This window comes from Crotalus tigris, unplaced genomic scaffold (genome assembly GCF_016545835.1).
Source record: "Crotalus tigris isolate CLP2741 ecotype Arizona unplaced genomic scaffold, ASM1654583v1 scf7180000018229.695902, whole genome shotgun sequence".
Lineage (NCBI taxonomy): Eukaryota > Metazoa > Chordata > Lepidosauria > Squamata > Viperidae > Crotalus > Crotalus tigris.
In genome coordinates, this window is record NW_024096895.1 from 422,026 (window position 1) to 440,098 (window position 18,073).

At 41.2% G+C, this 18,073-nt stretch overlaps 1 protein-coding gene and 1 long non-coding RNA gene across 6 annotated transcripts in view; one reads left to right on the forward strand and one right to left on the reverse strand.

The window, feature by feature from the left end:
* Window positions 1-3,402, forward strand: part of LOC120310601 — a 29,599-nt gene extending 26,197 nt beyond the window's left edge. For all 3 annotated transcript variants that reach the window (XR_005557410.1, XR_005557409.1, XR_005557408.1), the window contains 2 exons: window positions 2,722-2,862; window positions 2,995-3,402. This is a non-coding gene — a long non-coding RNA (uncharacterized LOC120310601). The remainder of the gene's footprint in view (window positions 1-2,721; window positions 2,863-2,994) is intronic.
* The window catches only part of PKN1 (protein kinase N1), a 78,039-nt gene extending 64,006 nt beyond the window's left edge, over window positions 1-14,033 (reverse strand). Inside the window, exons 1-2 of one of the 3 annotated variants that reach the window (XM_039349181.1) lie at window positions 13,337-14,033; window positions 11,994-12,095 (exon numbers count right to left, since the gene is read on the reverse strand). In XM_039349181.1, the coding sequence (XP_039205115.1) occupies window positions 11,994-12,095; window positions 13,337-13,357 (123 nt within the window). In that variant the 5' untranslated portion in view covers window positions 13,358-14,033. Of the gene's footprint in view, window positions 1-11,993; window positions 12,096-13,077; window positions 13,279-13,336 lie in introns of those variants that run through there. The other 2 variants (XM_039349183.1, XM_039349180.1) reach the window with 2 other exon arrangements.
* Between the last annotated feature and the right edge of the window lie 4,040 nt (window positions 14,034-18,073).

The window sequence follows — 18,073 nt, forward strand, 5'->3', positions numbered from 1 at the left end:
TGCATTTCAACATTTGGAACTCATGTGTATTTCACAATCCTTGTCCATATGTAGCCTGATCACGTGCAGGGGATTTAAAATTTAGACACAAATTAGTCTACAGAAGGCAAATGAGATTGTTCCATCATCTGTCAGTCAACTCTATACAGGAAACTAAAAGCTATTCTTTTAAAAAGTGAAAGATTCTTGATTCCAAGCAGGTCCTGTTATTTAACAGAAATGGTAATTAATAGCAATACTTCCTGATGGATTTTTAGTTATGTTGAGAATTATCACCCGATTTGCTTGTTGATTTAAAAGCAACCACAACATTCTCAGGACTGGAAATTTATTATGTACTGAGCAGCAAAATCTATGTATATTTTCTTGGAAGGAAGTCATGTTATCTATCTATGTTGTTCTTATTCAGTGACCTCTGACTTTTTGTGATCCATTTCACTAGGACTATCTGTCAATAACTGCTTTTTAAAATTCTTGTAAAATTTATGTTTATATAATTTAATAACATTGCCTTGAATTGCTTCCCCCCCCCCCAAGCACTATGGTCTTCTCTAATGAATCTTGTCTTTCCAGTATATATTCAAAATATCTAAGTCTTAAGTTTGCTATTAATATTTGTCCTTCATGTAGCCCAAAATATTCTCAACAATTTTCCAGAGCAGCAGCTTCATTTTTGCTTGTTTAGTCTTTCTAATGATCCAACTTTCATCACTGGGAATGAATAACTGGGAAAACCATAATTTTGACATTGTTCATTGTCAATGTGATGTCCCTATACTTCAATATCTAACATTGTCCAGACTTGATAAAATATTTCCCTCTTTTTCTTAAATATATCTGTTATTTTAAATATGTCTCTTGTCCAGGAAGCAATGCTAGTAATCACCATTTCTGTTAAATAATAGGACCTATTCATATTCAGTTATTTTCAGTTTTTTGTACCCCTTGTATCACCTTACTTTTTGCTCTTCTCTAGAACTCAGCATTTATTTGGAATAATTTTCCTCTGCTTTTATTGCCTTTCAGAGTTTTTTGGGAGGGGCAGTATTTTCAGTATATCAAGAGATAACTATTTTGCATTTCAAGATACCTTTATTTGCTTCACCTGTGTGATATCTTGAATTTCTGCCCAAAGTTATTCAGGCATTATACAGTGCTTATCAAATCTGATACATTTAACCTATTACCTTCATAATGCAATCATGTGGAATATTGCTGATATTGTTTATATCAGTGGTTCTCCACCTGCGGGTCGGGACCCCATTTGGGATTGAATGACCATTTCACAGGGGTCGCCAAACAACGCAGTCCGCCATTTTTTCCCCCTTTTCCTTAGTTGTGCTACTCCCTTTTATTCTATTGGCTTTTGAAAGCCAATAGAATAGACTCTCTTGAATAGAGTCTAATTCTAGGCTTTCAAAAGCCAATAGGAATTGTCCAGGCTGTCTCTGCCCTGCTGAGCCCGCCAAAAGTCCCATTCTGCAAACAGTGCTGCAAGTTGTCTGCAGCGAAGGCGAGCTGTCTGGAAGTTTCCATCCCTCCCTGCTGAGCAACTACTAAAAATGTAAGTAAAAGAGGGCCAGGGGTGGGAGGTGGGAGGCCGGCGGGCGCAGGGAGGGTTGCTGGCGCTCGTGGGGCCCGGCGGGTGCCTTACCTCCCTTGGGGTGGGCCAGCTGGTGGCCCAGCCGGTGGTCGGCCTGCGCCGTCTCTGCTGCTTGCCAGCTACGCCTCGGCCGGCGCAGGGGGCAGCACCACGCATGCGCGGCGCTCCCAGGCAGAGAAAGTCCTTGACTTACCACCGGTTGGGTAGTCCTCGACTTACCACCGGTTGGGTAGTCCTCGACTTACGACCGGTTGGGGGTCGCGGCATTAAAAAGGTTGAGAACCACTGGTTTATATGGTATTTTTTTATGAATTTAAGTGCTAATTCTGAATCAAGAATGTTACAATCTGAACTGCAGTCAGTACCTGGCTTTGTTTTTGTGACAAAAAAGAATTTCCATCTTTGCCTATAGAGTATGTAGAGCAGGGGTGTCAAACTCAACTTCATTGCGATTGCCCTCGGGGGGGGCGGGTAGGTGTCACCAGGGTGGGTGTGGCCTACTGGGTAGGTGTGGATGGAGTGGGTGTGGCCTACTGGGTGGGTATGGCCAGCTCTACATTGTTCACATCAAGGGGGCCTGTGAGGGCCTGGGCAGGAGTGGGACAGATCTGAGGGTCTCTGGCAGAAAGGGGTGGGACCGGGACAAGCGCCAAGGCATGGTCCATTTCTTCATTCCTCACAAAGGGTGACACCTCCCCAGCATGCACCCAGGGGGCGGAGCTGACCCGTCAAGGGCTGGTTCCCCACTGTTTCTAGACGGCCTTGTGGAGCTAAGACTGAATGTGTTTCAGCATAGATGGCCACCACAAAATTGTACATTGGCTCCCAGCCAGGCTGGGCCAGGGCCAAGGCAGCAGGGGCCGTTCCCTCGCTGTTTCTAGGATGGCTTCGTGGGCCACATGAAACCACTTTGCGGGCCGCATCCGGCCCCCAGGCCTTGTGTTTGACATGTCTGATGTAGAGTTTCATTCTGATATTCTCCATCTGGCAATGTCCATGTGCAGAGTCCTCTTTTAGGTAGTTGAAAAATTGTAATTGCTATAAACATTTAGTATGCCTGGCAGAACTGTTTCCTGCTTCATTTTATAAAGTAAGGTAACATTTTCTCATTATTTCAGATGTTATTTTACTTCCGATTTTATTATTCCCGTCTCCTATAATTAGTAAGATATATTTCGCCAGTGTTGTATCTACAAGATGCTGCAAATTGTTACATCTGTTCAAACTGTTTACGCCCTGCCTCTGCTGTTGGAACATAGGTTAGTATCACCATAATACTGATTGGTTTGCCTTGAATTTGATCTGACATTATTATATCATTTAGGGGGTTGTATTCAATGTCTTTGACATTCCTTTTTAAAATAATGATGGTAACTCTGTTTTGTTTTCAGTGGAAGCTCCTCTGAGGTGAAGTGATTCATTTTACTCCATTTAAGCTTACTCATCCCCTTGACATAGAACTATGAATCAAGATTCAGAACCAAACAGTCTACGTACCAGCAGTAGATATACCTTTGCAATACTGAACTTTTTTTTTTTTTTGCCTCTGGGCGATGTAGATGACATCAATATATATCCTAGTGTCACTGTTTAGAATTGAGTGAATTTTCTTGGAAACAATTCTCACTGAATTCTATGGTATTTATTTCTAACGTCCCCAGAGTTGCAGCTATGTAGACGTATAGGGCAGTGATGGCGAACCTTTTAGTGACCGAGTACCTAAACTGCAACCCAAAACCCACTTATGCATCGTCGGGTGCCTGGTGGGTGTGGCCCATTGGGTGGGCATGGCCCATTGAGTGGGCATGGCTGCAGTGGTAACAGTAGACTGGGTGGGACTAAAAAGTTAAATCAATCAATTCCAACTTTGCAAGATCTTTTTTTCCCATGAGAAGTTGAAATTGACTGATTGATTGAATCTTTTTATTTTTTTTGCACACTGTGGCGGAGACCTAAAATGAAAAGGTTTTATAAAACCCAGCTGAAGGCCTAGGACTGGGGTGACAGCGCGCGTGCCCACAGAGAGGGCTCTGAGTGCCGCCTCTGGCACCCGTGCCAAAGGTTCGCCACCACTGGTATAGGGCAACTCAAAAAGGTCTGAGAACAACAAGTCATTTCTTTTTTTAAAAAAAAAAACACAGCTGCAATACTAGAAATTTAGTTTTGAGCAATGTCACTTAAAATCTTTTCTCATTCACAGGAAGAAAAAGTCTAATGGTAAAAATGTATTATTCTTAACAGCAACATGAAGCTGTATGATTTGAATGTTAAAAGCAATACTAAATGTTCTTTGGCATTCTACTAAAAAATTATTGAACTGAATGATTTCATTAAAAACAGCACCTGAATTGTGATAACCTTGTGGGTTTTCAGACCATCACAATATTTACATCCTTGGTTTAGATAGGTAGTTCACTGTTGAAGTGAAAGAAATGCCTTACTGTTCAATGTCATTACCAACTTTCCAAAATGCTTTTGATTTTTTTTAAAAAATTAAAATATAAACAGATAATTGCTACCCACACTTAGTATCAATCTCAGATATTGAAGAAGGGAACACTGTCCTTTATAACCATATAGTAAAGCTTACTCTAAAATATTTATAAGCAGTGACTTAAGTCTTCAGATAGCATCAAAATGAGATGGGCAGCAAATAAATTTAATAAATAAATAAAATGCATCTTATCTGTTTTGGCCAATAGTTCAATTCTACCTTTCAGGTGTATATGTTCATACAGTATGCACATAACTTTAATTTATCTACAGTTTACTATTTACTATTAATTCAGACAAAAAGAAAAGTTGTTTCATAGTAGATCCCTGTCTATATAAATATTCAAATAGTTTCTGAGACCTGAGCCTTGGCAGTAAATTTAAAAAAAAATTGGCATTAACGCCAAGCAGAAAGGATTTTTTTTTTAAAAAAAAATCAAATAAAACTTAGTGTAATCTAGGTACTCCCTGGATATTAATGGTATTCAAGGAAAGCAGGACTGTCATGTTTACAGCAGTAAACAGCAAATTAAAGATAAGATTGCAATCAACAGTCAACATAATCCTAGAACAGGGTTTTAAAACTATTATTTGTTGAGCAAGCTGTAATGACTTTGTTCCCACATAAATCTATACGAAAGTAGGGGCTTCATACATCACATTGTCCAAGCCAAACAAATCATTTTATGACTTGTTTTTATGCATGACACAGCCAATATCCACAGGGTGGTCTCTGCTGGCCAGCCAAACAATAATGGCTTTCAGCTAAGGGATCCTAGACATCTACAGAATAAATTACAAATAAACTTAGCAAAGAACTCTTAGTTCTTCCCCAAGATTACAATTTCTGGGACTTGCTGGATAGAAATTAAAACAATGAAACTACTCAGAATCAGGTTTAAATGTTGATATAGGAACATATTAACTGAGTTGTTCAAGGTTTCTCTGGGAACTTGCATCAGAAGAGGAGATAAATTAACATCATTTGCAGGAGTTCTCCCTTCAGATGGATTGCCAGGGTCTTTCTGACTATCTACACAACACCCTCTCTTTTCCCTCCGCATTTTGAATCTGGTGCCTCAAATATTTTCACATGCACTTTTTTCCCTACGCCACACACATTTTTTTCACATGCACTTTCTTTTTCCTAATTTGGGGAACAGATTTGGAGAAGCAAAAGAAACAGCTTTGCAACTCTAAAATGGAACACTTGATCCTCTCCATTAACTCAATCTGAGTTGTTTATATAAAAAGTAAAGCTTCTCTCCTCAATAAGATAGATTCAACCTTGGTTCAAGCCAGAGGTTACAAATTACTGCTGTCAGGCTCCTTCAGAGAATGTTCCACACAGCTTCCATCCATAGCACAGTCACCATGTAACTGTTATAATAGTACACACTTGGTAATCACCACTTCAGATTGCACAACCAGCCGTGGAAAGAACACAATAATTTAACTTTCCCTCCAAATCAAGAGTAGGTTTGAATCCATAAGCCAGGCCAAACAGTCTTACATTTAGTTCATATGGAGAAAGACATAACAAGCGCTAAAGTAGAAAATCCAAGGAATGCAAAGAGTTGGAATTATTTATCTTTCACATAAAGAAAATAAAAACTCTGAACTCTATTACTATTAGTTAACCACTTTGAGGGGGGGGGAAGCATAATGTTCAGTGATACACACAACTGTTCCTCTGAAAGATTTATCTATCTAGTTGGCTATTGTACAGCATCTGTTGTAGAGAATATATGGAAACTCGAAGTATAGAAACATACTCTATTTTGCTACCGAAATATTAAGTCTGAGCATCATGCAACAGCATATTCCTATTGGACAAATTCTACCTTTCAGCTCCCACATGCCATAGGAGATACAGAAGATCAGCACCATTAAGGCTATTAAAAGAGAGCCTTCATGTGAATACAAAAACATTCAGATGGGACTGCAAAGAATACTATATGAGGCTGCAGAAAAGAAATATAAGCAGACAATAAGGGATGCAAACAATGCTTTGAGGGAACCTAACATTAATAACATTAAAATCAAGAGGTCAGTTATTTAAATAGATTAGAAGCAGAAGAATGACTAAGAAAATTGGAATGCTGGATGACAGAGGAGTTAAAGTAGATCTAAGAAATAGCTTAAATGAAAAGTTAATTCCTCAACTGTATCTCTGTGCAGAAGACTAGAAAATGTTTTCAGGAATAAAGTACTATATATGAAAATGAGGCAAATTGATTTTGAGATTGATGAATAAGATTGCAAAGGGATCCTCAAGGCATGAGAAAAACGATTGCAGTCTGCAATCCATTTACCAGGACAGAAAATCTGAATGGCATGTGAAAATCAGACGAAACCTGTTCAGTTGTTAACAACCTTTTTGGTGGATAGGTTGCCACAGTCCAGGTCAAGAAGGCAGAATTAGGCAGCTTCCCTTGTAAGGAGAACAGACAAATTACCAAGAACGCAAAGCTCTTAACAGCTACTTATAGCCACAAATCAAAATTTTCAGAGTCTACTACAGGAGTGTCAAACTCAATTTCATTGAGGGCTGCATTAGCATTGCGGTTGCTCTTGGGGGCTGGTGGGTGTGACCAGGATGGGTGCAGCCTACTGGATGGGCGTGGATGGAGTGGGTGTGGTACTGGGTGGGCATGGTTTCAGCAGGCAGCGGGACGCTCTCCTCACAGCGCCGAGAGGTTGAGCCAGGCGGTACGAAGCTTGTCAACTTTGCACCTTGCTGCCTGTTGAAACTGGGCAGGCTTGGGGGCTAGGCAGCATTGCACTTCTCATCAGATTCACAACACACAGCTCAGCTCTTGGCACTGTGAGGAGAGCACTCCGCTGCCTGCTGAAACCAGGCAGGCTGGGAGCTGGGCAGCCTCGCATTTCTTTTTGGATTTGTGCCGCCCGGCTCAGCCTCTTGGGGCTGTGAGGAGACTGCCCCGCTGCCTGCCGAAACCCCTCCCCCAGAGCCCATCAAGCCGGATATGTGAAGTAGGTGAGGGCCATTTGCTGGCCACTTCCAGGTGATGGTGCATTTCTTCATTCCTCACAAAGGGTGATACCTTCTCAGCATGCACCCAGGGGGTGGGGCTGACACGGCAGGGGCTGGTTCCTCACTGTTTCCAGACAGCCTTGTGGAGCTAAGACTGAATGTGTTTCAGCATAGATGGCTACCACAAAATTGTACTTTGGCTCCCAGCTGGCCTGGGCCAGGGCCAAGGCAGCGGGGGCCATTCCTTCACTGTTTCCAGGATGGCTTCGCGGGCCACATGAAACCATTTCGCAGGCCGCATCCAGCCTCCGAGCCTTGTGTTTGACATGTCTGGTCTACTATTATCAGATTTATTAAAACAGTAAAAGGAATTAGATTACAGAAATATTGGTAACTGGATATATTTACTTTAGCACCCAAATTATCTTTAAATTCATTTCTTGAAATTCTGTTTAATCGCCTGTTATATACTGGGAAAGCTATCTACCTGTGTTCTTGATAAAAGAAGAACATGCATATATTTTCTACTTGTAATATTTTTTCCTATCCTCTTTCACAGTGTCTTAGCCAGCCATTACAAGCATTTTGACGAAGTAGATGAAAATCTCCTGAGCAAACTTATTTCAATTATGAAAGAAGTTTTTTAATTGGATCAATAATTAGGAACCAGTAAGAATACAAAATAAAATGTATAATAAATGGACAATAGAGTTCCCTGCTGCTCCTTAATTGTTCATAAATGATTTGCAATTCAAGGTAAGCAGAAGCTATGTTTTCTAACACCAATTAATGTAGGATGATTAATGAGACAACAATTCCCAAATGATCTCTCCACACTGGAGGAATTTAAAATAAACAAGCATAAAATGGCAAACATATAAACATGTACAATTTGAAACACAAAAAACCCTAACTTTAGTGATTGCACCTGGTAGTGACTGTTCAGATCTTGCAATTCCTATATATAGCTCAATAAAATATCCATCCAGTGCACAACTGTTGGAACGAAGGCCATTAAAAATTAAAATGCTCATATTGTGATGTTATAAACAAATGCCAGATGCAACCACACTTTGAATAAGTAATACAAATCTGATTGCATCTCAAAAAGGTTATGTTAAATTGTTCTTGAACAGGTGGAGAAAAGTTCATTCAATTTGATATCAGAATCCAGTATCATTACATGAACTTGTATCATGAGAGCTTCAGGACAGAAGAGTTGTAACTGTTCATATTGCCGCTAAGTGGTAGAGAATTCCAGTTTATAATACAAACCTAAACTGTGAAATTCATTGCTGCAAGATGTAGAGATGGCCACAAATTGCTTGGACTTTAAAAGGGTATTAAGTAATTTATGACTACTTTACCATAAAAATATGAGTACTGTATGCTATTAAGCATGATGATTACATATTATTTCCAAGAGTGAAGACAGCATGAAGTATTTAGGCAGAAAGGTACATCTGCATTTTTGTCTTGCTTGTGCAAATCTCAAAGGCATTTACTGGCTATTCTAGGAACAAAATGCTGGACTTCAGCCTCTTCTATTCTTAAGGCTCTGTGCAAAAAGAATATTCACATTCATGAATTTTACCATCATATTATAGGTATTATTGTAATGGCTAGAAATGTAAACTGCCTCTGTCAAATTCTGCTGGCCATATAATCAGTACAAAGATTTAGGCAAAACTATTATCCTGCCATGAAAATAATACTGTGTAAAAAATGAAAAATGAATGCTTTTCATCCTACATGAGATATATCTGCTGCACACTGCGTAATCTGTACATTACAGTTCAGTAATGACACACTACTTATATACAAAAGATAAGACTGAAGAAACTCCTTCTTAAACTTTTTTTTTTAGCATTTGATGAAATTTTTAAAGAAATCTAGACACATGGAACTTCTAGCTATTAATTTCATATCAGACTTTACAGGAAAGGTTGTTCAACTGCTACTCCAGGCAGCCATGATGGAGACAGATATAGACCTTTTTCAGTTGAATTTCAGGCTGGGACACAGTACTGAAGCAGTATTGACCATTCTCATGCAGCACTTCTGGCAGAACCAGGATAGGGTTACTGCTATTGGCTTGGTTCTCCTTGATGCCTCAGAGACTTTTGATACCATTAATTATTGCATTGTTCTGGATTGCCTATTGGGAGTAGGGGTGAAGGTAGGACCGGTTCTATGGTAGTTCTGAGGTACTGCCTATCTTCAATCATTTCTACCTTGTACTATTGGACAAAATTGGCATGCTTTGGATCCATCAATTAATCAAAGTCATCTCATTTTTTGCTGGCCTGCTGTTAAATCATATATTGATCTACCTTTAAACATTTGTATATAGTTTTCTATAAATAAAGTTAAGCAATTCTAAACTACTGCAAATATACCTAGAAAACATTAAGCCTCTATTCTTTAGCATTTGTCTAAGCCTGGGATTTGTTATACATTATATTAAGACAAGGACAAAAAGTGAATCTGCAGAAAAACAAAACTTGATTTGACTCTAACTTAGTCAGAAACTAATATTGTAAGATCTTACCTATAATGCTTTACTATAGATCAGTGGTTCTCAACCTGTGGGTCGGGACCCCATTTGGGGTCGAACGACCATTTCATGGAGGTTGCCAAACAAGGTTGTCTGCCATTTTTTCCCCCTTTTCTTTGGCCACGCCCCTGGCACCCGGTGATGTATAACTGGTTGGGGGTCACCACAACATGAGGAACTGTATTATGGGGTCGCGGCATTAGAAAGGTTGAGAACCACTGCTATAGATGGCTCTGCATGTCATTCTGAATCACAAAGTAGCCAATCACATTTTAGCCTGATTTGTCATTTGAACCCAGCTGATACAATTAGCTGATGGTTCCAATACATCATACAAATATAGAAAATAGGGTTAACTAAGAAACTATCTGTTTCAATCAGCCATTGGTAAATGCATCGTGTGAACACAATCATTACATTAAAAATGCTTGGACAAACTACCCATACAAAAGAAACAGTACTTTGTCCAACTGAAGAATGGAAAAATTTGCCACATAATAAATTTGCATTAGGTTTTCACATTTTTTACTTAGAAGTCTAGAAGGCACTGGTATTAAATTGTGAAAAAGGAATTGTCTTTTTTCCCTTTGTCTCATTTAAAGATAAAGATCTAAACTAAATGTTATACATCCTCATGAGTACATGGCTATTTTTCCAAATGAAAAACAAATCTTAAATATCACAATCTGGAGGTAAGAAATGTGAGTGCTTGTTTTTCTCCAGTTCACTGATGAAATAAGATATCAAAATTTTACATCATGTTTTAATTTATTCAACATATTTAAAGTCTGCTTTTCAAAAATCTAAGCTTAATAATGAAGCTTTCAGACAATAAAGGATAAAAACATTTAAACATGTAAACTTTTACTGAAAAACTGTACTGTCATTCAGAAAGTAAAAGTACATTTGAAGTTTAAAGAACTTTATAACTTTCTTTAAATACTTCTATTTCTATTCCTCTGCAGCTAACTGCACAATTCTAAAGCTATTTTTCTTTTTAAAAAACAGATATTAATGCATGCATTTAATGCCTTCAACTTAGCACATTCTCATGTACCCTTGCATGTATGCATAATCTAAAGAGGCTGAAATTCAGTTCACAGTTCAAAGCAAGCTGTTCTCTAGCTCTTTGTTTTATATTTGTCATTTTTGCAATCTTTTGAAGTATTTTGTCTAAAAAAAATTGTTCTTCATTTTAAACACCACAAGCTAAAAGATATAAAATGCAATGTCAGGCTTAATCTGAAGTTTTGTCCCTTTTAGCTCAATAGACTGTTCACAGTACAAGGTAAGGGCTGACAGTAATGGATTTGATTATCAGCACCATATCTTTAATAATTGAAATGTTGTTAGCTGTACAGACAAGTAAGAATGATTTTAGCACATCGATTTTTAAGCTGGCAATGATCATTTAAACAAGCAACAAATCATATACTAGCTATAATTCTTATCTTGCAGTTTACTGTAAAGATTCCCATTCTTTCCAAAGCAGACTAATGGCCAAGAAACTTGGCCACAAAGCAGAAATCTCCATCCAGCAATTCCAGAAAATCTTTAATATTCCAATCAACAGGTAGCCTTATATGCTAAATCCTTAAAACCCCATCGCAGGCCCATTCCGCATAACACTGCCTAAATGAAATTTGCCTAGCAAATGCTTTATTTCAGGAAATGGTCTGTGTATGTCTCCCTGATTAAAAATCTTACATCAGCACTTTAAACTCCTTTTTCAAGAGAACTCCCCAGATACCACAGAAAGAAACAATAAATCCAAACAAATGAAAATAGCTTTATGACAGCAAAAAAAAAACAAACCTTAAACTGACAGCAACAATCATAGTACAAGGGAGAAAGTAAAAACATATGTAAAGATAAGTTATTACACCTCTTGCAATATTATTCAAAGGAAAGGAAATGTATCGTATCCTAGCAAAAATCAAGAGGAATTATATTCCATTTCACTTGCTTTGCCTGCCCTAAAGGGGAAACTCCTTCTGAACTTAAAGAAAGGTCTCATTCAGTTTTACCATTATAGGACACACAAAGGAAGAAGGAACAGAATGTCCAAGGCTGGTGGCACTGACAGATTCAAACTCAGAAGCAGGTAAGAATAGCCAGGCTGAATCAGGCCAAATGCCCTTCCAATCAAGAATGCTGATGCGCCCACACCCCATCAGATCTATACCAATGGGAAATCCACAACCAGGATTATGATGCACTAGCACCTTCCAACTGACATTTCTACCTATTGATACTGAGAGACAAAAGACCTCATAATACGCAATCATCATTATCCATGGATCTGTTTAAAGTTTTTCAAACTGGGAACCCCCATCTCTCACGGTTTGTGGCAGAGAATTCTGTAGTTTAACTGCACACTTCCTCAAGCAATTTTTTTTTCCTGTCTGAATCTCAAAGTATTCAGCTTCCGGGTGGGGAGAATTCTAAAATTAGGAGAACAAAAAAATCTCTATTTAATCTCTTCATTCTGTGTCTAACTTCATATGTTTTGTCGTATGTTCTTTTGCTTAAAATCTAAAATGGTGTAGCTTCTTTTCATTGGGGTCGACCACTGAACCTTTTGACTGCTCTAATTCCACAATATCTTCTTGAAATGTCAGGACCAGAAGTATAAACAGCATCCCAAGTATGGTCAGAGACAGGAGTAGACAAAGACATTGCAGCATTTGGCAGCGATCTTTTCTATTCCTTTTCCAATGATCCTTAAGGCATAGTGGAATTCGCTCTTTCACAGAAACCATTCATTGGATCAGTGTTTTTGCCACAGCCTCAATATCTTCTTCCTTATCAAACACTGTTAACTCAGATGGACATTCTTGCCCCCCAGTCAGTGAAACACAAATGGTTTGGCCAACCTCTATACATGTTCTCCCAGTTGGAGACTCCTTCCCAATGTCTTTGTCTTTTTACCATCCAAAATAAGTTAGTCAAGTCAGCAAACCTCGCTACATGATTACTCACCTGTGAGATGTCTACTTCAAAGGTTAAAAAAAAATGAAGTCTTTAATTAGCTATCATCCCATCTAAAACCAGGCTTGTTTCTGTCCCTCTTTGAAAGATGTACCGTAGTGACAGACGGCAAGAGGTAGAAGGCAGGCACTCAGTAATTGACTATCTTCTACAGACTTCCGCCAATCTCCCACCCGAGCCAGAAGGACGTGTACACACATACCCACTGATATTATGTATCTGTTAAATGGGCTTCCACGGGCAAAGGATGCTACTAACCAGTTTCAATAAAGCATAATGTTCTTGTTTACGGAATAGAGACCCCATGACGCTACCAAGCAGCAATCCGAGTCTAGGTCCCTGAATCTCTACGTCTCCCTTTCCTCTTACCAGTAGTTACCGAAGGATAAACATAAGCAAGCCGCGGGGGGGGGGGGGTAGAGGAAAGGACAGTACCAGATCGGGCCGCTCGCGCAGTGACAGCCTGAATGCGAGGAATGGCCAGCAGCCCCCGTCGCCACCACTACCACCAGCTGGCAGGAGGAGCGAGAAGGGCGCCGAGCGAAGTCCGAACCAGGTGCAAGAAGGCGTCCCGCAGCCGCTCATCTGTTCTACTCCATAGGAGGCAGCGATCGGTGGCCCTTTCCCCTCCCAACCTCGCTGTGCCGGCTCTCTGGTGGGAATAGAGGCAGGAGCGAGAAGTCTGGCTTCTTACCTGAAGCGAATCGTTAGCCATCTCCGCCTCCCTCGTTTCCCGCCAAGTCTCAGCTGGCTTCCTCCTCTTCGCGTTGTTCCTGGGGAAGCGGCTGCTCCCCGGGGCGCCCTTACAGCTACAGCCGATCCGCCATCCTCTCCTCCGCCGCTGGTTGGCGGGGCGTACAGGGAGCCGTTGAGCCTCACAAGGGGGCGGTCCACCCACCCACAAACAAGCAACGGCCGAGCGGACCAAAGGAAGCAGGACTCGAAAGCCTCACTTAAGCCGCAGCTTGCTCCGGCGGGCAGGCAGCTGTCTTGCAGTGGCTGCGATGGCTGCAGGAGTAGCAATTGCAGCAGCAGCAGCTTCGTCTCCTCGCGGCCCCCACAAAAACCTTCGGACGGAGTGCGGAGCGGCACAGAAGTGCCCTCCCGCCTCCTCCTCCAGACCCGAGTACAGTGTGCGCCGCTCACTCTTATTGTTGCTGCGGCGTAGACCGCGCTGGCTCGCTCCCTCCCAGCGCCCAACTTGCCGGACTGGTCACGTGAGCGGGCGAGCGCGAGTCGAGTCGGGGAAGCGGTGGGGCCAGGACCGAGGCGGAGAGGCTATTGTGGCTGCAGCGAGCTTCAGAAAAGGGAGCTAACCGAGACGGCTACAGGCTTTGCGGGTTGCTTTGCCGCAGCTGCAACAAGCGGCAGCCGCGCGCTTTAGGCCGCTTTCTTTCCTTTTCGGAAAGGAAGAGATTAGCCGCAAGGGAGGAAGGGCTGAAGGAGGAAACTGAGTCTCATTAATTTCCTTCGCTGTGCTTCGCAGAGGCTGGGCTGGTGGCAGCAGCTCTTTTTTCTAACTAAGGACAGGGCGAGGCTGCTTTGGACACTAGTTTTGCAGAGCGAGGCCTGGCTTCCGTTTAGAGGCTCCTTGTTGCAAGCCGCCTTTTCTCTGCGCTGCTCGCCAGCCCAGAGTTGAAACCTGGACCTACCGTGAGGAGGAATGAAGTAGCTACCTTAGAGACCTTATTTGAGGAGTTATAAAAAAAAAATACCTCCAATTCTGTTTAAATGTTTTTCTCTAAGAAAAGCAGTTACGGACTTTTCTGCCTTAGACTTTCTTTTACCTGAGAAGCCCTGATGGATCTGGTGCTGCTAGATGGGGGTGGTGGTGCAGTATTTGGGGAGCTAACAGCGTCGCAGCTACTATCCTAACAGTTTTTCTTTTTCTACAAGTCCTTAGAGGAGTTGCCACCCATCTTTTTAGAACACTGTTCCACTTTAACGAATTCTTTGGTTGTACTTTTTTTTTTTTAATCAAATACCTCTCAGAGTAGCTCTATATATATATATATACACACACACACACACACACACACATACACACATACATTCACATACTGTAGTAGAAAATGCAGCTGGAAAATAAATTACTGTACTTTGAGCACTGTTTATTTGAACCATTTGACCACCCCTGATTTCTCCCAATTTTAGCCCAGTCATACCTCAGCTCACCTCCCTAATGGTTGCTAAAATGGCCTTTCACAAGAGAAAAAGGGGCAGCAGTCTCATTGTACCCTCTTCCTATTGTAAACTGTATTAACGGCCATAAAAGGGAAGTTTATAGCAGTGTATCTATAGAGCAGGGGTGTCAAACGGAGGCTGCACCGGCAATGGAAAAAGTCATGTGTCACAGCGAGTTTGACACGTGCTATAGAGATGTTGAGTTTATTAATACTTGGAACAGTTAATAGTAGCCCTATATTCACTTTTCATTTGACAGACTCATTCACTGGCTGTTTTTGACTTGTCTGGCCTAGTTGAAATCAAACAGAATTAGGTGTGATACTGGAAGAAGTGCCTCTGCCCTTTATTAGTTGGGAATAGAAAGATTCCCCTTGTGATTGTAGTGCTGATATGCAAACTATTAAACATATTGTGCAGAATTGCCCATGATGTGTGTTCTCTGGTTCCCTAAATCTAGAATAGGGGTCCCCAACCTGTGGGCCGCAATCTACTACTGGGCTGTGGCCACTTGCCCACCGGGCCGCATGAAGGGATGGCCAGTGCATGCACACATGTGCATGTACTAACCCCCCACATTCGCACTAGTACTGCCCCAAGCATCCCGCCAGCACTAGCAACTGTGTCTCACTGGCACTAGCGCCGCCCCATCCCAAAGTGTCCCACCGGCACTAATGCCACCTATAGCATCCTGCCAGCACCAATGCCGCCCATTTGCAGCACTTGCATCCATGAAGCTGTTTGCGTGTGCGCATGCGCTTGCATGTTGCCCTTTGCATGTGCACTCACACGCAGCTGTTTGCATGTGTGCATGCACTGACACGTGGCCCATTTGTGCACATGCACACAGCTCATTTTTGCGCATGGGCACATAGCAGTACTTGCCTTCTTTTCTGGGCCGCCAAATCGAAGAGGTTGGAGACCTCTGATCTAGAAGATCTGCATGAAGCAACACCAGAGGAGATCACCTGGATAGTTGCGTTGGACATCCAGTTATGAGGCCATTGCCATACCCTCATAGAAGCTTTACTTATACTTTTCTTCTATGATGTTCTTTATTCACTGGCTTGGGCCATGGCTATTTGTGGTAAGTGCTTCATTATCTCCTTGTCTTTCATAACATTGGATCCTTAGCTAAATATCAATCCAAATAATCCCAAATCTTTCAAACTGTTCCAGGTCATATATTTTTTTCTAGTGGTAGTAATAATGATAATTATACTTAGTGTGTGCTTATAACAAATGCAGTAAAGTAGATTAAAATTATGTACAATGTAAACTAACAGTAATTCACAGGTTTCATTCTAATATACATATTTCCAAATGGTAGGAAATCTATACTATAAATCAGCAGCCCTCAACCTTTCTGGCACCAGGGACAGGTTTCATGGAAGATAATTCTTCCATAGACTGGGGGGAGGATAGTTTTGCATGCATGTGCCGATGAAGCCCACCACTTTCATGGCCCAGTTCCTTACAGGCTACAGACCGGTACCGTTCTGCAACCCAGGGGTGGAGATCCCTACTATAAATTATAGTGAATTATGAAAAAGAAGCCTTTAGTAGCTTCATAGAATTTCTGCAAAAAAAAGGGGGGGGGCTTTTAAAACTTCAAGGGATGAGTCCTTATTTAATGGAGATGATTCCAGGAATAGAAGCTAAATGGGAAAAGGCTCTAAAATATAAAGTAATCAGTTTAACATGAAGAAAAACTAATCAACTTTGATTGCATGATTGAGCCAAGTACACGGGTTCATGAACTGTAATCAAGCTATTAAAATAACTTGCATTCAGTCAACACATATTTGTAGGATTACAACCTGCACATATGTTAAATCTGTTTCAATTTTGCATCAACACACTATACATTCCAATTCTTCCATACATTAACATCCTACCTTGAAAACAAAAAGGCAGAGGTTAAATTTGACTCAACAGATCACAATTCCTTAGAAAAGGACAGGCTGCCAGGAAACAAATTCCTAATCCACAAACAGGGTTTATTCTTCATTTTGCATTCTGGCTTTATAATTAATATTTATAGTAATAATACTGAACACCTTACAAAGTATGCAAGGCTAATGTGTTAGATCAGGGGTGGGGAACTATGGCCCCTTTAAGACTTGTAGATTTCAATTCCCAGAATTCCTGAGCCAACTGACTCAGGAATTCTGGGAGATGAAGTCCACAAGTCATAAAGGGGCCATAGTTCCCCACTTCTGTGTTAGATGGTTAACATTTTTGGTTTGCTTCATGTAATTACAATAACCAGTTACATCAGAGTCCTTGTTTAAGTCATTAAGCTTTTAATTTTTATTATGGATCTCTTATGGCAGACATATCAAACACAAGGCCCAGGGGCTGGATGCGGCCCGCGAAGTGGTTTCATGTGGCCCGCGAAGCCATCCTGGAAATAGTGAGGGAACGGCCCCCGCTGCTTGGCCCTGGCCCAGGCCGGCTGGGAGCCAATGTACAATTTTGTGGTGGCCATCTATGCTGAAATGCATTCAGTCTTAGCTCCACAAGGCTGTCCAGAAACAGCAAGGAACCAGCCCCTGCCGCGTTGGCCCCACCCCCTGGGTGCATGTTGGGGAGGTGTCAATTTTGTGAGGAATGAAGAAATGCACCATGCCTTGGTGCTTGCCCCGGTCCCACCTCCTTCTGCCAGAGACCCTCAAATATGTCCCACTCCTGCCCAGGCCCCCACAGACACCCTTGACGCGAACGATGTAGAGCTGGCCATGCCCACCCAGTAGGCCACACCCACTCCATCCACGCCCACCCAGTAGGCCACACCCACCTGGCCCCACAAGGGCAACCACAATGCTGATGTGGCCCTCAGTGAAATTGAGTTTGACATCCCTGTCTTATGGGAAAGAAAATGGCAAAATGTAACTTATCACCGCTTGTCTTTACCACCATCAATAACAAAGTTTTTTTTTTGAAAAAAACTGTATAAAATTTTAATCCTTTTAGGCAAACCTAATTTTTCAAATCTACATTAGTGATTAATGTAGGTTTGCCTCAGATTTTTGGATCATCCCCCTTACAAATTTTGAATCAAATCATTTCACCAAAGAAATGGAACAAATCAAATCTACAACTAATGTAGATTTGAACAATAAGGTTTGCCTAGAAGGATTTAAATCAGTGTATTTGACCATTTTGTCGTAGAATGGTACTGAATATATTTAAGTTTGTATAACTTCTTATATACTATTAACTGTCAAAATCAATTCACTCATAA